The sequence below is a fragment of the Heloderma suspectum genome, chromosome 1 (assembly GCF_057233095.1).
Source record: "Heloderma suspectum isolate Gila_16-S chromosome 1, 16-S_ref, whole genome shotgun sequence".
NCBI classification, from domain to species: domain Eukaryota; kingdom Metazoa; phylum Chordata; class Lepidosauria; order Squamata; family Helodermatidae; genus Heloderma; species Heloderma suspectum.
This window is the reverse complement of record NC_139458.1, coordinates 280,038,005-280,063,377: the sequence shown is the minus strand read 5'-3', so window position 1 is coordinate 280,063,377 and position 25,373 is coordinate 280,038,005. Positions and strand designations below refer to the sequence as shown.

At 41.2% G+C, this 25,373-nt stretch overlaps 1 protein-coding gene across 6 annotated transcripts in view; it reads left to right on the top strand.

The window, feature by feature from the left end:
- The window catches only part of SNTG2 (syntrophin gamma 2), a 418,988-nt gene extending 401,491 nt beyond the window's left edge, over positions 1 to 17,497 (top strand). For all 6 annotated transcript variants that reach the window (XM_084826732.1, XM_084826733.1, XM_084826734.1 and 3 more), the window contains 2 exons: positions 5,385 to 5,495; positions 17,114 to 17,497. In XM_084826732.1, coding sequence (XP_084682858.1) covers positions 5,385 to 5,495; positions 17,114 to 17,245 — 243 coding nt within the window. In that variant the 3' untranslated portion in view covers positions 17,246 to 17,497. The remainder of the gene's footprint in view (positions 1 to 5,384; positions 5,496 to 17,113) is intronic.
- Positions 17,498 to 25,373: the final 7,876 nt, after the last annotated feature.

The following is a 25,373-nucleotide window of genomic DNA, read 5'->3' as shown; positions in this document are numbered from 1 at the left end:
TCTTCTCGATCATCCCATAGTGCATGACACAGAATAATGGGCTCAGGTTACAGGAAGCCAGATTCCAGCTGAACATCAGGAAAAACGTCCTGACTGTTAGAGCACTACAACAATGGAACCAATTACCTAGGGAGGTGGTGTGGGCTCTCCCACACTGGAGGCATTCAAGATGAAGCATCTGTCAGGGATGCTTTGACTTGGATTCCTACACTGAGCAGGGGCTTGACTCGGTGGTCTTATAGGCCCTTCCAACCCTACTATTCTATGATTCTATGAAATAACCAGGACGGAACAACTCAGCAGTTTCCTCCCCAGACCCTGAACTCTCTCTCCTCCAGGGAAACACTGCTTGGGGATAAGAGCAGTTCCGCACTGGATACTGAAAAGGGGAGCCTACAAGGGAAAACATGGGAAACGTGTTCCAGGCATCCCCACCCCAAAAAACCTATGAAAAATCCAGAGAAAATGGTGGGAGTGGACAGTTCAAAGATGAAAGAAGAGGATGGGATTTTAAAAGGGGTGTTCCACTGGCAAAGGCTTCACAGGTCAGAGTAGAGAGTCCTGCAGGCCTGTGGTTCCCTGCCCCTGCCTTAAAAACGCCTATTGGTGATCCTTGTTTAAGATAGATGGAGTATTACCCTGTTGATACACCTAGAATTTTTAGTTGCTTTTGATTCACTAGTCATGAACACCTTCTGATCTGAATCAAGCAGTCAAGTGTTTTTCATTGTTTCTGCTCTTACCTGCCTGACCAGTGACAGGACGTGGAATTAGAAGGCTGCTGTCCCACTCCCATGGGGTTCCACAATGTTCCACCTTGCCCTAATGATATTTAATATGTATTGGATGTAGTCCTCCAAACTTTCAGCAATATTGAAATGTCTAACTCTCCATTTACATCTGATCCAGGAGCAGGAATCATGAATGCTTAATATGTGACAGATGAGGATCAATAAATTGAAACTGAACCAGAGCAAGACAGATTTTTTTTTTTATGGTACTTTTGATTGTTGATGGTTACTTCTGATAGCCAGAAATGTAAAGTTGGGGACATTATTTGTTCTGGATGGGGTTACATTCTTTCTTAAGATCAGGCATTGCAGCCTGTGGGGTTCTCCTTTGCCATGCTTTGCTCTTTAGTGGTGGTGATTGTGGTGGTAGATAGCAGCAGCTTTTATCACTTTTAGTTGGTAAGCCAGCTTCCTCTTCCTTCCAGCTTCAAAACTTTATTACTGTTCTTTATTCACTTTCATTTTACATGGGGTTATCCTGAAATCTGTTCAAAAGATAAAGCTGGCCTAGAATGCAGCTGCTCTTGTTCACTGCAATGTGAAATCAAGGCGATTTCACTCCAGTGCTGACACAGGGCATCTCTACGCCAGCCTAAAATCCTGCATTTAAAACTGGGCTTTCTGCTTCCATTTTCAATGCAGGATCACAATGACTCCCTTTTTCACCCACTTCCTTTTCCCCCTCCCCTTTCCCCCGCCTTCTCCCCATATTTGAGTCTTCCATTATCTTTCATTGATCACGCTCCTCTTCTTGCCACTTTTCCTCTTCAGGGAGGGAACTCAAGTGGAACACAACAGAGTAATTTGATAGCTCATTATCTGCGATCTATTTAAAAACGGAACAAAGGGCATTTAGTGCAGGAGACACCTTGAGTGATCATGGCGTCATGTAAAGAGCCTGCAAACTTCCGTGAAGGAGCAATCTCAATCGCAGGATAAAAGCTCCGTGTGAAGAAAGCTACAGTTATACTGGCTACTTATTGGTTTCTGGGCCCAATTGAAGGTGATGGGTCTTGTGTTTAAAGCCCGAAGTGCTGCATACCTTTAGGAGCACCTTCTCCCATATGTACCATCCTTCTCATTAAAATAATCAGGGAGGCCTTACTGTGCTTTATGTCATTTACTATGACTAGAGCAGAGAAAATGTGGAATGTTCTGATGTCCACTTTATGAAATTCATTCTAAGTATTTAGGCTTGCCCTCTCTCCATTTAGCTTCTGCCAATGAGGAAAAACATTTTTGTTCTAAAAACCTTTTGGCAATATCTGCCGAATATTTCAAGGGTTCTTTTATTTCTGTAATTATCTCTGATTATTGTTGCTTTTATATGATTTTTTTTAGATTGTTTGTATGTTACTTTGAGCACAGTTTTTTGGTAGATAGACAGCACGTATAAGTAATGTATTTTCCCTAAGACTGATCCTATGAGTCACTTCACTGACACAACAGCTCAGATGATCAGATGGAAGCATCCTGGTATTGGTGAAAGGGTATAACTGGTACTCTCATTCCAGCACTGATCTACTGGTAGTGTTACTGCAGATAGTGAAGGTTTTCCACAGTGTAGATCCACTGACTTCTTTTTCTTCCATTTTATTTTAAAAATGATTCATACCCACATATTATGATAACTCAATAATTAAAAAAAAATCCAAAAGCATCTACATATTACAATAATGCAATTGCTCAAAATAATCCAAAAGTACACAAACAAGCAATAATAAATGAACAATAATGAATGACCCAAATCTAAGCAAAGCAGACATAATCCAAGACAATATTATCCCTGATTTGTGAAATAACATGGACTGTCACTCTGAGTGGAATCTTATTCAGTTATATAAGTTGGTCTATTAACTGCTTGCATAACTGATTAAACCTGCATAAACCTACATGTCAGAATAAGCAATTATTCTAAAGAAAAACACATAGTGTGTGTGTGTGTGTGTGTGTTTAGGGGTGGGATTATGATGTACCCACTTCTCCCTCTCTTCTGCCTTATTGGGTTCCTCCACTTTCAGAGCTCCCTCTCCCACCAGTAGGATTGCTCTGTAAATTAAACAATGCATCCTAGAATCACATGGTATTGAATGGCTATTGTACTGAATATGCATAGCAAGTTAAGTTGCAAAACTTTAGAACAGTAAATGAGGTTGCAATTTTTCAAGCATGAATAAATATACGAGTACAAACCTAGATGTTAAAAAAAATTGAGAGACACCAAATATATAAAATTAAGTTATTTGTAAAAGCTAATGGAAACCTAGCTGCATATATCAAGTAAGCCCTCTTCAAACAACTTCAATTTGATTTTTAAAGTTCAAATTTGATTTAAGGGGGAGAAGGCTTACCTCATATCAAATTAGCCAATACACTTTCGGTCAGAAAAGGAAGATTATTACATCTACATTACCTGTGTCAATGTTTAATGACAGAATAGAATGCTTGATCGATAAAATACTGCTCTGACTAAATCCATTTATCAGAAAAAGCTGTGAAGAGTTGAACCACAGCAATGAGCTCATATTGATTCTCTAATAGGAAGAACAAAACTTTAAACAAATGGGGAAAACCATAGAGACTGCATTATGATAGCAGGAAAAGAAAAGCAGTAACAGAGGTACTATGAACATATGCCATCTATAAAAAGAGGTGTTTGCTATGAATGATTTCTGGGACTGAATGAAGGCATGTTTGCATAGGCATAGTTCTTATGCAAAGAAAAATCTCTACCTTTCTGCCAATTAATCACATTTTCCATATGAGGAAGTTTTGTTTGCCATTCTTTGGTTTTTCTGTCCCTTCAGGACAACAGGACCTCCAGGTTGTTCTGAGTGTCTATTCCCTTAGGCTTGTAGCTTTAGGAAGAAGACTGGTGTCCCTACCAACCTCGGGCACCATATAAATACTACGGCATAGGCTTTCCTGTGTTTTTTCATTTGTGAAAAATTTCCCAAGTTCTAATACTTCTTTTTGCTACGTTAGTACTTACAAAAACAATCCATTTCCACCTACATCCAATAAATATAACTATAAATATAACTTTCTGTATAATGTTTTAGTAAGAACAGGCCTTTCATTTCCAATTTCTGAAATTAAGTACCTTTTGAACATGGAATTTCACAGCACTGATATAGAATAAATAAAATCCACACTGGAATAAAGCCAAATGAAATTTGAAGTAAATATTACATAAATTGCCCTTGCGTGTGTGTTAATTGAGAGTAAATAATTAAAGTAGTATCTTTGTTAATATTGTTTCCCAAAGAATAATTCCAGCCACAATTTCCCAAAGAACAGCCATATATATATATATATATATATATATAACTGAACGATTTGACTGAAAGTAAAATATGCAATAGAAATAAACTGTGTGGCTGTTCTTTGGGAAACTCTGACTGGAAAACAATGTTCTTTGGGAAACAATATTAACAATATTAATCTTTGGGAAACAATATTAATATATAATATTATAAATATATAATCTTTGGGAAACAATATTAACAAAGATACTACTTTAATTACTTACTCTCTCAGTTAACACACACACACAAGGGCAATTTATGTATTTGCATGTACATGTGCATGTAAAGGGGCTGGCAGAAACTGACATCCACATCCTCCCCCGAAGCCCCTGCCAGCCTCCCTGAAAAGGCTTCTCCGCAAGTTGGGGGGTCTGGATGAATGCTGTGGCACGGGAAAGTGACTGACTGCTAAGAGCATTTTCAGGGGCTCTTCTCTCGGTGCTGCAGCCAGCTCGCCACCCACAATGGTGTGACAGATAGTTACCAGGGAAGGAGCTTTCTCTGTGCCCCCCCCCCCCCGGTCTATAGAATTCCCTTCCCAGGGAATCTGTCTGGCATCTATACTGTATATGTTTAGACACCAGGTGTTCTTAACTTCCATCAAGCATTTAATTTTTAATCTGTTGTTCCAATTATTAACTTTACTCCTGGCTCTTTAATATTTTAAAAATATTTTTACTGTTTTAATATTTTCATTGTTGTATTTATTTTTTTTGGTTGTTGTTTTATTGTTGTTGTGGGGGGTTGATTGTAAACCACTCCGAGGGCATCTGCCAGTTGGGCAATATATAATTTTAATTAATAAATTGGGGGGGGATCCCTCAAAATAAAGCGAAGTCAATCTCTACTCATGGAAGTTGCCTCCCCCTTCTTCCCAGCCCCACTACCACCACCACCACACCATTCAGCAGGGTCCTCCAACCTTCAGATAAGCTTTTTGGAGAGTTTCTGGGGGAGAGAACATTAGCTACTGCCAGCCCCCTGACACCCACATTTATCTAGACCCAACTCATAATCTTGACACAGACAAACATCAAAATATTTGAACAAGAAGTATATAGACGCCACGTTTGAATGGATACTTATCTGGATATCTGGTCTGCTTTTGTTGAAGCTTATGTATAATAGCTAGAAAGTTGTATTTCCACAAATATGCATTCCATATGTATTCATTGGTATGGATATATACAAATCCATGTATGTATACTAAAAACAAACTGAAAAAAACAAAAAGAAAGCAACAACAATAATGTCAAAATGTTAAGTATCTTCCATTTCTTTGCAGAATGTCCTCTGGAGGTTTAAATTTTCTCAACTCAAGGGGTCATCAGATGATGGAAAAACTCGAGTTAAGCTGCTTTTTCAGAATGCAGAAACAAAACAAATTGAGACAAAGGTGTGTAATATATATTGCTATGTTAAATGTAACTGAATTTATATCAAGGAAATCTAGTGTTCTGGTCCACATTGCATAGTAATATACAGTCTTGAGTTATCTCTTTTCTGTTCCATATAGCTGGGGCACAAATAACCATCCAGTATTGCTGATATTTCTGTGATTTATTTCTGTGATTGTTATTGAGATGAGATGAGATGAGCTGTGTTAATGGTGATATATAATTTCAAACTACCGTTTCTGGAATGTGCAGCACTTAGGGCCAAACTAGACATTACTTTAAATCTGTATCTCTCAGAGAGAGAGAGAGAGAGATATTTTATTCTATAGTAGGTGCATTGGGTAGCATCACCACTGCAATGAATATGAACTTGAGCACACCCCGGGAGAGAGCGCAGGACAGGAAGGCCTGGCGTGCTATGGTCCATGGTGTCACAAAGAGTCGGACACGACTGAACGACTGAACAACAACAAAGGTGCATTGGGACTGATCTGGATCATGGCCCTAGCATGGGGGGCAGGGCGCTTTTAAGATTTCTGGATAAGGGCCACATGTGTTGGCCCTCAGCTAGGGGTGTACGAACCCCACTTACCAGTCTGCTCCGGGGTCCGCTGGGGAGGGGGAGGCGATCCGTCCCTCCCCCTGCAATCCTCCCCAGCCGGTTCCGCTCTGCGGCAAGTCCGCAGAGCCGCTGGCCAGGGCCAGCCACAGCCAGGCTTCTGTCCACTGCCGGGCTGCGGCCACAAATGACATCCAGCGTAGGGGACACCATTTGTATTCCTGCCCTGTGCCGTGATTGGCTATGTAAATATTTACGCAGCTAATCACTGCAAAGGGCGGGGACGCAAATGGCGTCCCCTACACCAGATGCCATTTGTGTCTGCTGCTGGGCTGTGGCCACCTGCGGAACAAAGAGGACAGACCCAGACCGGCCGGCGCCAGGTAGGGTCCGTCCCAACCTTAGTTCGCGGGGTGGGGTGGGGGAGCAGTCCATTCCGCCACGGACTCTGGGGGGCGGATTCTAAAGAATCTGTCCTCATTGGAGTCCGTGGCGGATTTCTCTGCCATCCCTACCCTCAGCAGACCAGTAAATGGCTTTTGAGTTCTGAGGATAAGTAACAATCATTTTAAAAGGAAATCCACTATAAATGATAGATAAAAATGCCAATTAATTACTTCAGATAAAATAACCCAATAGGTGCCTAACTCATGTCTGCAGAAACTGTGCTTTGAACACAGCTACCCACATGTTGCAGCTGTAGCTGTAGCACACCAAGGCCAGATCTACACCTCAAGTCATATTGATATGATCCCGTCATGGTAACACTATATCCCTCTTGCACATTTATATCTCCTATACATGACATCTGTTGAGGCATTTTGGATAATACGGAATGAAAAGTGGAAAATAACACTAGAAAAGCAGTACACAGAATATGTAATGTGCCCCAACAGTTATCAGTGCACTTCAAAGAAATAGTGTAGATCTAGCCCAGGAGGCCAAGAGCACTGCTATGTCATTATTATGCGTGTATGTAATTTCAAAAGGCATAGATGTATATTAACAGCATGATAATCGCCTGCATCCTAACACACACATGAACTTTCAATCCATATGGGAGCTTTTCAAAGTCGCATTTGGTTAAATAAGCAGAAAAACACATTTATGCAACTGAAGTCAGGTCCAACAAAAGTATAAAATCCTAGTTTTTATGTTAGTCTGACTAAAATTGTCAATTGGTAATCAAGCCTGAGTAGTTTTCATAACCCACTTCATTTTTGTCTTCTTCATACAGATATTCATTATGTTTCACAAAATAATTAGAGATTTTCCCAAGTTGCATAAAATATTTGTGCTTGTACAAATGCTTGTGTATATGTAGCTTTAAGATTCTGGCAGAAGAACCAATGAAAGATGATTGATGGGCTCAAGGGACAGACCAATACTAGCTTTCAAGATCTGTTTTGGATTCATTGCTAGTTCACAGGAGAAAGTGAGGCTGATAACCTCAGCATTTATTATTGATGCAGTTTGTAGTATAGCAGTGACCGGGTTTGTGATGGGTTGAAGGATTTGCCGGAAAGGCAGATGGTGCTGGATAGGAAAGTGTAGCCAATAATGAGAAACACAAAATGTCATCAAATAATGCAAGTTTCATTCCCCTTGAGTAGATAAGTTAGTAAATGTCAACAGCAGCCCAGTACAGAAATATTTCAGCATTTGCTTGGCAGTAAACACCATAGTAAGGTTTATGAAAACATTTTTCCTAAGTGTTCCTGTTTGTATCTTTCATTTAAAAAAAAAAAGAATTCCCCTAGTGAGATTCAATTTTGCACCATTGGCTTTTGGGCAAAGTAGCTGCTGTTGTTGTTATTGTTTCCCTATGTTAAAAATGTATTCTGTTACATTGCGATGTAGGGACAAAATAGAGCTCCAAAAGAATCAACCCAAACCTTTATTGCTGTTTTCCCTTCTCCCAGCCTTAAACAAAATGTGACTCTAAGCAAAGAGAAATGAACAACAATAATTACCCAACCTTCTCCTGGAATCTGAAACTGCAAACCTGCATTTATCTCCTCTGAGAAAATCATCAGTAGTCTTTTATTATTACAACACTTGTCTGGTCCAGATAGCCTTTGTTTGTCCCAGTTCACCTCCACATTAGGAAGCACCACTGAGCCTCTTGTTTTTCTGTAGCCAGCTGCAGGTGGAATTAAAATGGTGGCTCCACATGACAGTTAATATAGTGTTGTGTTCCCCATAAAATTTTCGTATTGTATGTTATGTTCTCTATAAAATTTGGTATTGCCCAACCCCATGGGCAAAATTCTACTTGACCAGTGGTAAATCCCATTATTGCAAAGGCCCCATGTCCTTTTCCATTAGTAGCTCTCTCCTTGCTCCTTTCTCTTAAAACAGCTGCCCCATAATTAGTTGTTCCTTGTTCACTGGCAAGGCTGTTGGCATTCATAAATTGGTCTTTAATTAGTTAGTTCCTGACCTGTGGCCAGAGAAGGAGGGACATCTAGTAGTTTCCACTTCAGTTGGTCTTTGGTAATTTTTTTTAGCATAATTTTAGATCGTTTCCCCAAAGCTATCGGTCCAGAAGGCTGTCCTGGTCTGGACGACCTCGCAAAATCTAAAAGGATGTCAGGTGTGGTTTAATAGGGTCAAGACTGGGACAAAAGGCCCTATTTCCATTAAAAAAAACAAAACAGTTCCATTAAAAAACAGAAGTCTTGCACAAGTGAGAAAAATTGGAAAAGTGCATATGACAAACAGTTATTTTGAATGAAGTGCTAAGATCATAGCCTTGGATCCTAAGATAAGTTAACTTAAGGCAGTTCACAGAAGGAAAGTTTCTCCCATCTCCTTTCTAGGAGCTCCTTTCAATACTTTATCCCCTACACCCTCTTCTCAGCCTCTCCTCCTTCCTGTCACCCCATAGGTAAGGTCTCATCCCTTGACCCAACCCAGGGCAAAAATTCTGCTAGGGCTGAACCTAAGGAACTCTCTTCCTCCTTTTCTTTCACAAGATAATCCCACTTCCGGCTCCTCCATCTTCTTCCAACTGCAGTAGGTGCTGAGTTCCCCAAACAGATTTCCAAGAACAGACAAGAGCTGCTTGGTAAGAAATTTGATTGCCTTTTCTGTTCTTCACTGGTGCCTGAAGGACAGAGTTGGCAATGGCTTTTTGTCTGTTGGCTGGAGAGGTGAGTGGAGATCTGCAAGTGAATCTCAAAGGGGAGATTTCTCTCTCGTAGGGCTTACATGAGTAGACATGTATAGGATTGCACTGTTAAGAAAGTTCATAGAAGGGAAGGTTTTTTTGTCTCCTCCTCCCCAAAACAGTCCCCTGCACCCATTCTCATAGCCTGATCCTATGCGTGTTGTCTCAGACTGATTCAAGCTTAATATGAGTGTGAATCTAACTCATAATGTTTTCATACTATTAATAACATTTACTACTTATGAGAGTAGGCAACAATAATAAGGTAAAGATGATTAGGCAAGCTGTTTAGAGAACAAGGGTCTTATAAGGTTAAGGAAAGCACAAGATGCCAAAATAAGAATTAAACAAGAGTGCAAAATTTCTAGGGCAAAAATGAATCTAATAACAACAATAGAAGTGAAATTTAGTCTATATTTTCTCTTAATATTCAGGATAGGCTAAAAAATTTACTATACCATAGGCTTTCATGGACAAGTTTGTGAAAGGTTATCTTCTATATATATAGAAGTCAAGAATTGTGTGTGGGTTTGTGTGTTTGTGGCTGGCTGGAGGGCCGTCTGTAACACAGGGAATAAGGGGGAGCTGCCCTGGGTGTAATCACACTGCAGGGGCCATTGAGCCTGCCATTTGGGCCCTACAGTTGCTGCCCCATTTACTTCACATTCTTACTTGCCAGAGTGTATGACAGGAGTCACTGGGTTACATTATTACTTTGTTTATACTTTCCCTTACTAACAAGTACACCCTCTCGATCACGGTACAGGCCAGGTTTCTGATTTCAGCTACCAGTCATCCTATTGGCCGTCTTTCATTCTATTGGTCTCTCTCCCATTCACTCTGACTTCCTTCACCTTGGATTGGCTGACTGCTGTTTGTTCCCTCCCCTTAACTCATGGTTTCTTTTCTGACTGTGGTGAGCGTTTAGTTTCTCTCCCCCGTTCCTGCAATATCCAGCAAGGAAGCCTCTGTTGAACATTTTAATAGTGGTATGAGATTCAGTGTGGATTATATTGTAGTAGTGCTTACAGATTCAGTCTCTTGCATTTTTAGTAGTGTTTTTTATTCAATCTGCTCATTATAATTGTGCTTTTTTAATCAAAAAAATCAAGTCTGGTGGATTCAACTTTTCACCTTTCTTATGGGGCCTTTCTGAGAAGCGTAAACCTACCTTAATGCGTTTCTCAAATAGTGCCTATGACAAAATTACATCCCGGGCAACACTGGGTATATCAGCTAGTGCTATTATAAATTTGTTAGACTGAAGGTGCTATTTTTTCTGCATCTGATTAGTCAAGTGGAAGTTTCAGTTCCTTAACTACTTTCAGTGCCAAGGAGAGTCCAGTGCTAGGGAGGTTTGGTGGTACATAGGCAGTAATTAATTTTATATATATTGCTGTAGATTTCTTCTGCTTCTGTGTGGTCAGTTCTCTTGTTACAGTGCAAAAATATTAGAGAAGTGTAAACTTTCGGAATAAAATGATTAGATTTTAAAAGAGAGCCAGTGTGTATAATGGTTGGACTGGGAGTCGGGAGATCTGGGTTCTTGTCCCTGCTAGGCCATGGAACCTCACTGGGTGACTTTAGGCCAGTCATAGACTCTCAGCCCAACCTACCTCACAGGGTTGTTGTTGTGAGGTTATAATGGAGAGAAGGATTATGTACACTGCCTTGATTTCCTAATGGAGGAAAAAAGGCAGGATATAGATGTAATGAATCAATGAATGAATGATGTAGTATTGCTGTAAGGCAGCAGTCCTAGGGTTAGATCCAGTGCAGAATGGAAACTGCTGACAGAACAGAGTTCCCCTCTTCCCTGTATCTCCTGCGTGTACCCCAAATCTCCAGAGGATCGGGAGGGGGCTCCATAGCAGATTACAGGTGTGTGCAGGAGGTTGCGAGTAGGGATGTATGAAAGTCTTACCTGGCTCTGTGCCGGGCAATCTGCGGTGGGGGATCCTCCCCATCCAGTTCCGTCCCTCCCCCTGGGATCCTCCCTGTCCGGCTCCACTCCGCGGCGGCTCCAGCTGCAGTCAGGTGGCTGTGGCTGCAAATGGCAGCCGTCCTAGCGGCCGCTATTTGCATCCTTGCAGTCACCCGTGATAGGTTACGTAAGTATTTACGTAGCCTATCACGGGAAAGGGAGCCACACAAATGGTGGCCGCTATGACGACCGCCATTTGCAGCTGCAGCAGCCCGGCAGCGACCAGCCAGGAGACCAGCCGCCACCGGAGCCGCTGCCAGAGCTGCCACCGCCGCATCTCCCACCAGGTAGGTCCGTTCGGGGGGGGGGGATTCCACAGGGTGGCGGGGGGGAGGCTGTTCCACCACGGAGTCCATGGTGGAATTCTCTGACATCCCTAGTTGCAAGGGAGAAGAGAGCAAGGGAACGTCCCCCTGCATAAGCAGTGACATTGGATTTTACCTTTAAGATGTAATTCTATTCCCGTTGAACTGGATGGGGCTTACTTCTGAGTAGATATGTACAGGGTTGTGCTATTAAACCTACTTACTAGGGAGTAAGCCCCCATTGAACGCAGTGGGACTTGCATCTAAGTAAACAAGCAGTGGAATCTCCAAGCAACTCTCCAGAGCCAAATGAACTGCATCCTAGAGTAATAAAGGAACTGGCAGAAGAACTTTCAGAACCACTGTCTATTATCTTTGAGAAATCATGGAGGACGGGTGAAATGCCAGATGATTGGAGGAGGGCTAATGTTGTCCCTATCTTCAAAAAGGGTAAAAAGGAGGAACCTGGGAACTACAGACCAGTCAGTCTGACGTCAATCCCTGGGAAAATTCTGGAGCAGATGATAATGCAATCCATCTGTAAGCACCTTGAAAACAATGGAGTGATTACTCAAAGCCAACATGGATTTGTCAAGAACAAATCCTGCCAGATGAATCTGATCTCATTTTTGGATCAGGTAACCTCCCTTGTGGACTGTGGGAATGCTGTGGACATAATATACCTCGACTTCAGCAACGCTTTTGACAAAGTGCCCCATGATACCCTGATGAGCAAACTCACTAAAAGTGGGCTAGATGAAACAACCATCAAGTGGATCCACAGTTGGCTACAGAATCGGACTCAAAGAGTGCTTATCAATGGGATCTTCTCAAACTGGGGAGAGGTAACGAGTGGAGTACTGCAGGGCTCAGTCCTGGGCCCAGTGCTCTTCAACATTTTTATTAATGACTTGCAGGTGGAGGTGCAGGAAATATCTATCACATTTGCAGATGACACAAAATTGGGCGGGATAGCTAATACCTTGGAAGACAGAAACAAAATTCAAAGTGATCTTGATAGAGTGGAGCACTAGGCAGAAAACACAGAATGAAATTTAATAGGGATAAATGCCAAGTTCTGCACCTAGGGGAAAAAAACCAAATGCACAGTTACAAGATGGGGGATACTTGGCTCAACAACACTACAAGCGAGAAGGATCTTGGAATTGTTGTAGATCACAAGCTGAATATGAGCCAACAATGTGATGTGGCTGCAAAAAAGGCAAATGATATTTGGGCTGCATTAATAGAAGCATAGCTTCCAAATCCCGGGAAGTACTAGTTCTAGGGTTGGCGGAGAATTTCTCCCCGAAACTTCGGGGGGCCGAGCGCCAACGTGTTCGGCCCCCTGAACAAGTTTCGGGGAGAAATTCTCCGCACCCCCCCCCCCAGGACGGGACTTACCTTTGGCGAATGTCCCTCCCGGCAGCGGGTCCAGCTGGCGGTTCGGTGGGTCTTTGTCCGGGTCGGGAGCGGCAGCCGGTCTTTCGACCAGCTGCCGCCGCCACCATTCCAATAAAAGAAAAGAAAAAACGCCCCCGTGATAGGCTATGTGACGATTAACGTAGCCTATCACGGCTAGATCTGCAAAGTCAGCCGTGATAGGCTACGTTAATTGTCACGTAGCCTATCACGGGGGCGTTTTGTTTTTGTTTTTTTAACTTTTTAGTTCACGGCCGGGCGAGGTGCCTACTCCCCGGCCTGAATTTCGGCCGGGCGAGGCGGGAAGCCTCCCCCCCCGGCCTGAACTTCGCGGGGGGAGCAGCGAAGCGCCTCCCCCCCACCGCGAAAAGTTTCGAGGACAGGTAAGGGACTTTCGTGCACCCCTAACTAGTTCCCCTCTACTCAGCACTGGTTAGGCTTCATCTGGAGTACTGTATCCAGTTCTGGGCACCACACTTTAAGAACAATGCAGACAAGCTGGAGAGGGTTCAGAGGAGGGCAACAAAGATGATCAGGGAGGGACTGGAAACAAAAACCTATGAAGAGAGACTGAAAGAACTGGGCATGTTTCGCCTTGGGAAGAGAAGACTGAAAGGAGTTATGATCGTGCTCTTCAAGTACTTGAAAGGTTGTCCCAGAGAGGAAGGCCAGGATCTCTTCTTGATCATCCCAGAGTGCAGGACACAGAATAATGGGCTCAAGTTACAGGAAGCCAAATTTTGGCTAAGCATCAGGGAAAACCTCCTGACTGTTAAAGCAATACGACAATGGAACCAATTACCTAGGGAGGTGGTGGGCTCTCCCACACTGGAGGCATTCAAGATGTGGCTGGACAGCCATCTGTCAGGGATGCTGTGACTTGGATTCCTGCATTGTGCAGGGGGTTGGACTCGATGGTCTTGCAGGCCCCTTCCAACCCTACTATTCTATGATTGCATTACATGACAATCTTATGTAGAATTTATTTATTTTATTTATTAAATTTATTAATCGCCCATCTGACTGGTCACCCAGCCACTCAGAATAACATAAGATTCTACATAACGTTATGCAGAACAACAAAATTGCTTTCCTTTCCTTAATATCTGCATGCCACAAGATCATCATTTTGGGAAAACTAGCACACAGTTTTAATTGGCAGCTATTGGAACTATTGCTTCTTCAAAACCAGAGACAGTAACACTTAAAAGATTTGGTCCTATTCTGATTCAGAATACTTCTGATTCCAAGTATTAGGACAGCTCTTTTTCTGTTCTGTCTACCCTATTTTTTTGTACCAGATCGCCAATAAGTTGTCCATATTATTGGCCATATGACCTGTGGGTCATAGACTGCTTCCTGCAAGCTACAGAATTCTTGATTTCTTGCATAGTTTCTGGCAGTGCTGTGCTTCACTGATTGTATACAGGTTGTGAAATACCTAGGAAACCCTGGGATTAGATTGTTACCACTGATTCATTATGTAAAAACATCTTTATTTTTCAAGAGATTGTGCTTGATGGTGATCATTTGCTTATATGAGTACTCTTCCCATACATGCTTATTTCTGTTGACGTCAGTGGTATCCCTGGCTGACTGCTCAAGTCAATAAAAATAGCAGAATGCATTCAAGATAGTTGAAATTTAAAGGAAGGTATAGTTTTGATCGCACAGCTGTAATACAGAGAACATTTTCAAGGTCAATAATGTGTTGTCGGATAGGAAAGTAGTTTGTTGGTTATAGTTTGGTCCTCAACAACTAGCCTTGAGTTACAAACATATTACGTGAAGAAGTTTTGTGTAGAAGCTGTTTGTAAAATATAGTGGTTCCAAAAGCAACTCACTAGTACTTTGATTTGTGTAGAAGTAAAGGACTGTGTACTGCACCTTGACAAACTTGCTATGTAGCCAGTGTACTTAATCAATGCCCTCTTAAAAACCAAACATTTTTCCTCTTAAAGTGAAATACATTTATCGCAGCTAAACTGGTACCATGTACACTGTATTGATAACATAAACTGAGCCGCATTTTCATGCTGCGATATATATTTCTTCTTTCTTCAGTAAATCATAACTGGTAGATTTGCAGGGAAAGTGGTGTTACTTGACAGAAGCAAAACATGAGATAGTAAGATTAGGAAAAAAAATTATGAACACTGACAAACTTCTGAGAGGTATATACATTGGCTTTTTAAAGCAAAAATTCCACAGATATATATACCAATTTAAGTATATATTTAAACTTTCTAAAACAGATACTGCAACTCAGTGAAAAGAATCTGCAGGTAGAAATAGACATTCATCTTTTTCCAGCCCCATGTAAAATGTTGCTCCAAGAATTTAAAAAATCAAATTCCAGCATCCATTGTGGTGTAGAAGTGCTTTCTTCCCACCACCAACCCTGCCTGCATCAGTCATCTATGCAGAAGGTGGCAAATTGCTCACTGGAGTACAAGGGCTTTCTTCACACAGAGCTTTTATCCTGTGCTTGAGATTGCTCCTTTACAGAAGTTTGCAGGCTCTTTACATGAACACCATGAACCTCCAAGGCATCTCCTGCACTAAATGCCCTTTGTTACATTTTTAAATAGATCGCAGATAATTAGCTATCAAATTACCCCATTGTGTTCCACTTGAGTTCCCTCAATGAAAAGAGGAAAAGCGGCAAGAAGAGGAGCGAGATCAATGAAAGTTAATGGAAGACTCAGATACGGGGAGAAGGCGGGGGAAAGGGGAGGGGGGAAAGGAAGCGGGAGAAAAAGGGAGTCACTGTTATCCTGCATTTAAAATGGAAGCAGAAAGCCCCATTTTAAATGCAGGATTTCAGGCTGGTGTAGAAATGCCCAGGGACATCTGCAAATTACATATTGCTCGAGACATTCTCCTTGGTTATGTAAAATGGCTCTCTAGTTTATAAACTGGAATTTGATGAGGCATGAATATGGTGTTGGCTGGTGGCTACTGTGCTGCAATAGTATCACACCCCAGTCAAGGTTGGATCTGAGGTAGTGTGGAAGGGGAATTTAGCTTGACTATAGGCTGAAGAGAGAGTAAAACTGGCTGGAAATGGTTGCTAAGAGGTTTCTGAATGATGACAGCAGCTTCTGAGATATTGAGAATTACACCAGTGGTGCTTGGGGGCGAGTAATGCCATCTAGCCAACCTGGAGACATAAATCTCCTTGCAAGGAAACTATCAAGAACTGTTCACTTTACTACTATTCAGGGACACAGTGAGCAGGAAGTCTATTCTACATCAATTTCCTTCCTAAATGTACATCATTCATATGGATTTCAGTGGAATTTAATACAATGTAACTGTGTACAGGTCTTTAGCCTTATCAATTTGGCAATCTTGGGGGGGGGGGAGATACCATCAGTTTTTAGTCATCATGTTACTACATATTAAGATAAAGAAGTACTTTAGAAATTGAAGATAATTAATGATGTGAGGAAGCCTCCTTGAGAATTTTTGTTAGCCTCGTCTTGAAATTCCTCAGATGTATTACCTGAGGAGGAAACTCCAAACCCACTTTGAATTTTGTTTTAGACAAAATCTGGTGACAAACTAAAGGTCCTCCAAACACCCTAAGACACTTCTCTAGTCTTACCAAAATGCTTTTGACTTTCTTTGAAATTCCTCCAAAGTTCTTGACTTGAGGGAAAAAACCTACATTCGTTTTAAGCTTTCTTTCAATCAATACTTTAGTGTCAGCACTAGTAATATATGATCAAATCCCTGCTTTAATCTACACATACATAAATGGTTTTTCAGCACTGTATCTCCAGCAACTCGTCTGGAATATCTGTGTGGAGAATACTTAGAACAACTGTTCAACAAGCAAAAGAGGGGACCAGGTGTTCAACTTCGCCAAGTGCTGGAACATTGTACTGCCACTGTACATTGATTAAGGGATGCATGCAGAGTACAGGATACAAGTTCTTTGTTTTATGCAGCAGAATTTGCACTACCAGCAAGATCTACACGTGAAAACCCATTTATCTGTCAGTGTCAACCAACCATATCATGCCACTCAAGTGAGAAGATGCATGTTAAAGAATGTTACCTTTGATTAAATCCCAGGTTATAATATAGAACACATTATTATTTATGGTCCCAATACATTTTGGCTTGTAAAGCTCTATTTCACCCTTTTTTTCTTATTCTCATTTCAGGAACTGGAATTTCAGGACCTGACAGCAATTTTAAACTGTATTCACTCATTTATAGCTTCTAAGGTTGCATCAGTGGATCCATTATTTATAGACAGCCAGAGCATTGCAAGAAAATATACGTACAGTAATTAAGAAAATTGTATGTTGTGATTATGACAGATAAATTATTTTCTTAAAGAAAAAAGCTATTTCATGCACAATATTGCAATTCCATGTGATTTTATAAGAGATCTATAGTTGTGTTAACAATAAAAGTTACTAGTTTTCACATTTGATTCATCGTTGTTAAATCTGATGAGTTAAACATTTATTCAAACTGAATCAGTTTGTTGCCTAGCATCTAAATGAATATTTTCACATTATAATAAATTGTAATATCATTGTAAATCTTACTACCAAGCGTTACACATCACAATAACAATACTAGGGGACCAGGTTTTCCAAAAGATTGAAACCTCATTTGTAGACTGAGGATGTAGTTTTACCCCCCACCCCCCAAAAAGGCACTATCCAATTCTGCTGCTGCACTTCACTCAATCTGTTGTGCCAGCGGGAATCACCGCTACCACAGTGGGAAGTTAGTGCTTCCTAAAGCAGCTCCGGAAACTCCACTTTCCGGATTGGACAGGTCACTGGAGCGCCCTTCTGCGAGTTCCGCTTACCTGCCCATTCTGGAACCAAGTATTTCCAGTCATTACTGGAATGACTGTAATGTCATTCCAGTAATGACATTACTGTCATTAATGCAGTTACTTTAAAAAGCACTAGCTCCCCTGCCCGTGTGCCAGTTGTGGGTCCTGTTGGAGCATGGGCAACATTAGATACTACCCAAGGCTACCACATTGAACCTTGTTTATAATTAACTCATATGATTATGCTAACTGATTTGAAATTCACTATTCACCTGTAAAACATCTGTCTTATTTCCCCACTAAAATAGCCTGTTGCTTTGCTACATCAGAAATGTTTATTGTTCTGAAAATTCTACAGATGACATTTCTTTATAACTCTACAGGTGTACATTTGACCTTATAACCTTGTTATGTATTTAAAGCTGCTCATTTACCTGGGAGTAAGTTCCATTGAATACAGTGGGGAATTACATCTGAGTAAACATGCATTGGATTGCACTGTAAAATGCTGGCATGCCAATAGTATACAGGTATCTGTCTTTCATTTAATTTAGTTCCCACATATTAAATGGCCACAAAACACTTAACTGAATTGTTTGGGAGTACTCTAGGTCATGGCCCATGTATGTCAACTTCAATTACCATGTAAGTTTCCGTCCCCTATAAAAGACAAGATATAAGATTACATTCAAGATAAGTGCCATTTCAAAGCTCAGTCACACCATTTAGGTTGTTTTCCCCAAGCAATTCCTCAATACTGGTTGAGAGTCTAGCTTCTAGTCTCATTTCTAGTCTAGTCTCTATTTGAAGCTAGCTGACACCACCCTGCCCCATCTGTGCTACTCAGATTTACTGTGTCCACCCTAGTGCTGCTAATTTCTTATTCATATCCAGTGACGCAGCCATACCTCAAGAATATTACTAGATCATTTTCATTCCAGATTTGCCATTTTACTAAGATTTTAATCCTGCTCCACAAAACAAATTTAACACTAGAAAGCTTTGAAAAAATATCTTTCGAGTATTGTTTCAGGATATATTTGTCAGCACTTCCATAACGGAGCCCAAAGGTAGATTTATGAAACTAATTACATATAGCTCGCACAGAGGAAAACTGCACATGCAGTCAGAGGTTCTTTAGTATGTTCATTCCAACAGCTCTGCTGAAGACTCCAAGAGATTATACAGTTTAAAACATGACCTGCCTCTTTGTCAGTAGGCAACTGCTGTTACTTCAACAAGAAGTTAGCTTTTCTTCCTGCACACATATATTTGAATCTTTATCAGGTTCTGAGCCTACAAATAATAATAATACCAACAACAACTGCCCTTTGAGTGTTTAAAGCACTTCATATAATGAGCTCAGTAATCTTTAGCAAAGTTCTGTAAAATTGATCAGTATTTATCTAAAACTGCAGATGGTGAAGGGAGTGGTGTGGGGGCAAGATAGTAGCATGTGGAAGACCACAAAATAAGTTCATGGTTGAGGTAATATTTGAACCAAGGACTTTCCAGCTTCTTTTACCTCTTAGCCACCACACAACTTCAGCTGTCTACTGACTTCCTACACATGTTCAGAAAACCAATTGATTTAAACCAGGGGCCACTTTATGTGTTTGGTGCAAGAACATGTCTCTTGTTTGACTAACCCTGCTCTTATATGTTGTTATTGTCTAAGAGCATGCATACACTCCCAGAAGATATCTTTTGTAGTTCCATACTTTAAAGAAAAATCCCTAAAACTAGAGCACTTTTAACGCAAGAGCAACAGTAACAGTGTAACACAATATGAAACAGAGATAAAAAGATCAGATTAAGGCACTCCATTACTCCTCTAGTTTTGCATAGTTATACATGAGAGATTGTGCCAGGATGTGGATGTGGATACAAATTTCAATGTGCATCCAATTGAAATTAAACAATGAAATGTCAAACTGTATCCATTTGAAGGAAATACAATGCACTGATTTATGGCCACACTTTCTGATCCAGCAAGTGATATGCACACAGAAGCCTGTTTCTATGAGAAGGTTTTCTTACGTGGATCAAGGAAAAAGACCTACATTCATGGTTAGTAGCAGTGATCCAGTACTGAAAGTTCATTTAGAAATGAGAAATGTTAAGCTAGAATGCAGCACAGGAAACAACATAGTTTTGTTTGTTGCGGACGAATATTAATAATATATATTTTTAAATCACCTTAATTTTATATTCATATTTTTCCCAAACATAAGAGTCAATTTCTAAAAGACAGCAATACACAAAATATTTTATCTTTATTGAGTATAACATTTAAAAAATAGTAGTAGTTTAGGCTAGAAGTTATGACACTTCAGTAGCTGGTGACATTATTATAAAGTGAGGCAGATAATCTAAAAGCAAAAAGTGGTGTGGGGATAAACTAACTTTAAGCCACTACCTAGTTAAGTTACAAGACTGAGTTCAAGTTAGGAATGTGGGATCCACAGCAGTCTTGCAGACTGCTGCTTTTGCCGCTTGCTGGAATTTTAAGCTCCTTACATATCTTATTACAATGGTGGTTTAAAGTACTTTGTTGCTTTATTTTTATATTATTTGATATTTTATTGTTGCAAGCTGCCTTGAGTTTTTTGTTAAAATAAAAAGCAGGATAGGTTCCTAAATAAAAAACAAAGAAATAGATAAATTGCATGGGGCGGGGAGGTGCTGCCCAACCAATCCAGATAGTGTGAATTCCCATCCACAATCTGGGAAAAAGAAAAAGAGCTAAAGTATAGCCGCTTGGGTAGCTGAGGATAGGGATGGGTGAATCTGTCAGTTTCACTTTCTCTTGCATTTTTTAAACAATGTCTCGTTCTTTCTTTCCTGAATGTGAAGAACGTTGCCAATTTGGGTAAGTTCTTATCAAAAATGAACTGAAACAAACATCTCATCCATCCTCACCAGCCAAATTCAATAGATGCACCTATTCCCAGCATATAGAGGGCCATGTAGTACTGCCTACCATACTGCTGTTAAAGAAGAGGAACCTGTTAGAAAAACGAGGTGGCAACCCTAAGTCATCACTAACATGGTCGAATAAACAAGGATTCAAATCCAGACTTTTAAGAGATAAGCACTCAAAGTTCTGGGCCTGGATGAATGAATCTGTCAGTTTCCGTTTCTCTCACATTAGTTTTTTTTAAAAAAAACTCAAATTCTTTGTCCAAAATTGGAGAACTTTGTGAATGTTGTTAAATTCTTTAAAAAAAAACTGAACTGAAACAAAATCAGTTTTGTCACCCATCCCTAGCTGAAGACTGCAGCGTGAGTCAGCACAAGGAGATGTGCTGACACTGCAATTGGAAAACTTCCCTCAGGCATAGGGAGGCCTCCTTCCCTTCCACCGTAATTGCTGCTAATGTATGCAGCTTTTTATTTGTAGACTTTAGAGCAAGCATCACCAATTTGTCAGCAGAAAGCCACCTGTGGTAGCAGGAGGAACAAAAGAGAGGGTAAGTGGGTACACACAATTCCATCTTGGTGAGGCTGCTGTATTGGCTGCACAATTTTGGAAGCCTCACATAGCCATAGCAGTGAAGAATGACAGTTGTACACATCTTGAAAATGCACCCACATGAGCAATGTCATTTTGCGAGCAGAACATATCCAACGGGCATTGCTTGTTAAGTGACAGCTGTAGGAATAGGGGCAGCATATTGAGGGACTTCCTACTATTGTAGCCCATAATCCAGCCATACAGACACCCCCAAATCCATCCCCTGAACTCCACACAACTCCTAACTCTCCTGCAATTTTGGTCCAAGCACACCTGCTCCTGCCTTATTCTGCCTAACAGCTCAGCCTTGCTATGAGGGGCTTCATTCAGGAGCCATTCACTCTGCGCCAATCTGATACAATGGAGTTGAGGCTGGGTGCTGCTCCCACAGCCATTTGCCCAGATCGCTATCACTGCATGAAGCCACCTTGAGTGCCACTTCCTTGGTAGAAAGGCGGGGCACAAATCAAATCAATAAAAACCGTGCGGTTGGATTGGACTTTTATATGGTAAGCATAATTCACATTATATAAATAAGAACACACACTATAAGAGGTCAAATTAGGTCAAATTATTTTTCTTCTAGATCTTGCCCAGAGATTTGGGCTGAGATTGAAAGGTCTTCTTCTGTATGAGGAACTTGTCAACTGCTCAGAGGAGAATTATTTTTCTCCTATGCAAGAAGCACATAGTGGAAACCTGTGCAATGAAAATAAATCCTTACCCATATAGCTTGGTTTTGCATGTACAAGGTGTTCCTAATCAAACAGTGGAAGTGATTTGTTCTACTACCACACATATAGCTCAATTTTGTATGCTTATATATCTGAATGTGGAATTTCACAAGCAGTTCTCTTCCAATCAGGGACCTTTGGATCCTGCCTTCAGTATTTAAACTATATTTCCCAAATTTTGGCTACAATTACAATTGTGCAGATCTAGCACCATGAGAAGCAAGCCCCCGTCCCGGACAACAGTGTATCCCTTTTTCCCTTCCATTTTTTAGGTGGCAGCCATACTTTGAAGTGAAACACCAGCTGAGGCTATACCCACCCGCCATCTTCATTTCCCTGGACTACCTCTGGGCCCCACTACATCTGGACCCAAAGGCACTCGGTGGAAAAGAAGATGGCAGGAGGCTGCAGCCTTGGCCAGCACCTCGTTCTGCAGCATGTTCACCTCCCCACAATTTTAAAAAGCAAACGAACAGATGGGATATTGTGGCAACTGGTGTCTGCCCAAGTAGGCCCTCGAGAGGGCTGTGGGCTCCTGAATCAGGCAGGCCTGTAATTGTGCAACTAAGCCACCATCTGGAAAAATCACATGTCTGCATTCAGCACAGGATAGCCATATCCATCACCTATCTAGATTTCTCCCTGCATGCACAGAAGAATGCTGCAATGGGAGGAAAGCCCTGTACCCAGCATATGCCATGTGTATGGGCTGCCCCTGCCCTACAACAGCACCACCAAAGAGATTATCAGCACCTCAACAGTGCTGATTGCTTTTGTTCGGAAGGGAGACGGATTCCACCAGCCTACTGCTTTATGGAAGATTCTTGGTATCGGGGCCCCTCTGTATAGACTTAGGGCAGTATCCAACATTGTGCAACCGCTAACATGATTTACATTAGTGGTTGTGCCCCATTGGATACTGCCCTTCGTGTTTAACCTGCGTGTAAGCCTTTTTGTCTTTTCTATACATATCTCCTAGGTGGGGTTCACAAAGCAATGTGTCTTGACAGACTTACACAGAAAATCTTTCCTGTTTCTGCCTCCTTTAAAACAATATTGGCTTTTTCCTACACTGCCTTGTTGCAATGAGGTCTCTATTATTGTTTTTCCAGTATCTACAGAGCGTCCTGTAACAATTTGTTTACTAATAAAGAACTTTTATATATTGAAAGAAAATAAAAATGCCACAGTGCTTTTGTACAAAATACCAGGATATGATCCATCTTTGGCAAAAGGCTTTATGCAGTCCTGATCTATTATTTGTGGATTTTGTAAAAAAAAATTCTTTCCACAGTATATGTATTGTCCCCATGAACATTACATTTATTGGAAAATACATGATCTGAAAAATTTAGGATTTGAACAATTACTACAAATATTTAAATTACCCTGTCAAGCAACCTTTTTTTTTAAATCAACCCTTCCTCGTCTCAGTTTTAGTAACTTAGGGTGCAATACATCCCCTCCTGTGTACCTGGGACTGTTATCCCCAAAGGTCTCTGTGGAGCCTGTACTCTCCCTCTTTCTCCCTGGCCTATCATCAGCCAAGAAAGCATAGCACTGGGCACACAGCAATGCACAACACCATTATCTACACTGGGAGTCTTGGGTTGCCTCCAAGAGGTAGATCCAGCTGTCACAGTCTTCTCCAGGCCCTACACACTGGCTACTGAAGCTGTGCGTGCACCCCGGGGAAGAACAGAATCCTGCCAAAAGTAATTTACTAATATGGACTGAAATCCAGAGGCACGTGTCTCATTTCTATGCACTCTGTGTTTTTTCTGACTTTCCCTTTCAGCATCCTCCTCCTCAAAACTAATATTTAGATTTACCCAGGTTTAAGATATGATATGAAGATGAGTCCCTCAGGTCGGAAGGTGTCCAATATACTACTGGGGAAGAGCAGAGGGAATTTCCAAGTAGCGCCAGAAAGAGTGAAACGGCTGGGCCAAAGCCGAAAGGACACTCAGCTGTGGATATGTCTAGTGGTGAAAAGAAAATCCGATGCTGTAAAGATCAATATTGTTTAGGAACCTGGAATGTAAGGTCAATGAATCAAGGTAAGCTGGAGGTGGTCAAACATGAGATGGCAAGATTGAAAATCAACACCTTGGGAATCAGTGAACTAAAATGGACAAGCATGGGCGAATTTAATTCAGGTGACCATCATATCTACTATTGTGGGCAAGAATCCCTTAGAAGAAATGGAGTAGCACTCATAGTCAATAAAAGGGTGGGAAAAGCAGTACTGGGATACAATCTCAAAAATGATAGAATGATCTCAGTACGAATACAAGGCAAACCATTCAACATCACAGTAATTCAAGTCTATGCCCCAACCACTGATGCCGAAGAAGCTGAGGTTGATCAGTTCTGTGAAGACCTACAACACCTTCTAGAACTAACACCAAAAAAAGATGTCCTCTTCATCATAGGGAATTGGAATGCTAAAGTAGGAAGTCAAGAAATCACCGGGATAACAGGTAAGCATGGCCTTGGTGTACAAAATGAAGCAGGACAAAGGCTAATAGAGTTTTGCCAAGAGAACACGCTGATCATAGCAACACTCTTTTCCAACAGCACAAGAGGTGACTCTACACATGGACATCACCAGGTGGTCAATATAAAAATCAGATTGATTATGTACGTTGCAGCCAAAGATGGAGAAGCTCTATACAGTCAGTCAAAACAAGACCTGGAGCTGACTGTGGCTCAGATCATGAGCTTCTTCTTGCAAAATTTCGGCTTAAATTGAAGAACGTAGGGAAAACCACTAAACCATTCAGGTATGACCTAAATCATATCCCTGATGAATATACAGTGGAGGTGAGGAATAGATTTCAGGGATTAGACCTGATAGACAGAGTGCCTGAGGAACTATGGACAGAGGTCCGTAACATTGTTCAGGAGGCAGCAACGAAATCCATCCCAAAGGAAAAGAAATGCAAGAAAGCAAAGTGGCTGTCTGATGAGACTTTACAAGTAGCTGAGGAAAGAAGGGAAGCAAAAAGCAAGGGAGAAAGGGGAAGATAAATCCAACTGAATGCAGAGTTCCAGAGAATAGCAAGGAGAGACAAGAAGGCCTTCTTAAATGAACAATGCAAAGAAATCGAGGAAAACAATAGGATGGGAAAGACTAGAGATCTTTTCAAGAAAATTGGAGATATCAAGGGAACGTTTTGTGCAAAGACAGGCATGATAAAGGACAAAGAAGGCAGGGACCTAACAGAAGCAGATGAGATTAAGAAGAGGTGGCAAGAATACACAGAAGAACTATACAGGAAAGATCTGAATGTCCCTGATAGCCATGATAGTGCGGTCACTGAACTTGAGCTGGACATCCTGGAGAGTGAAGTGGGCCTAGGGATGGCAGAGAA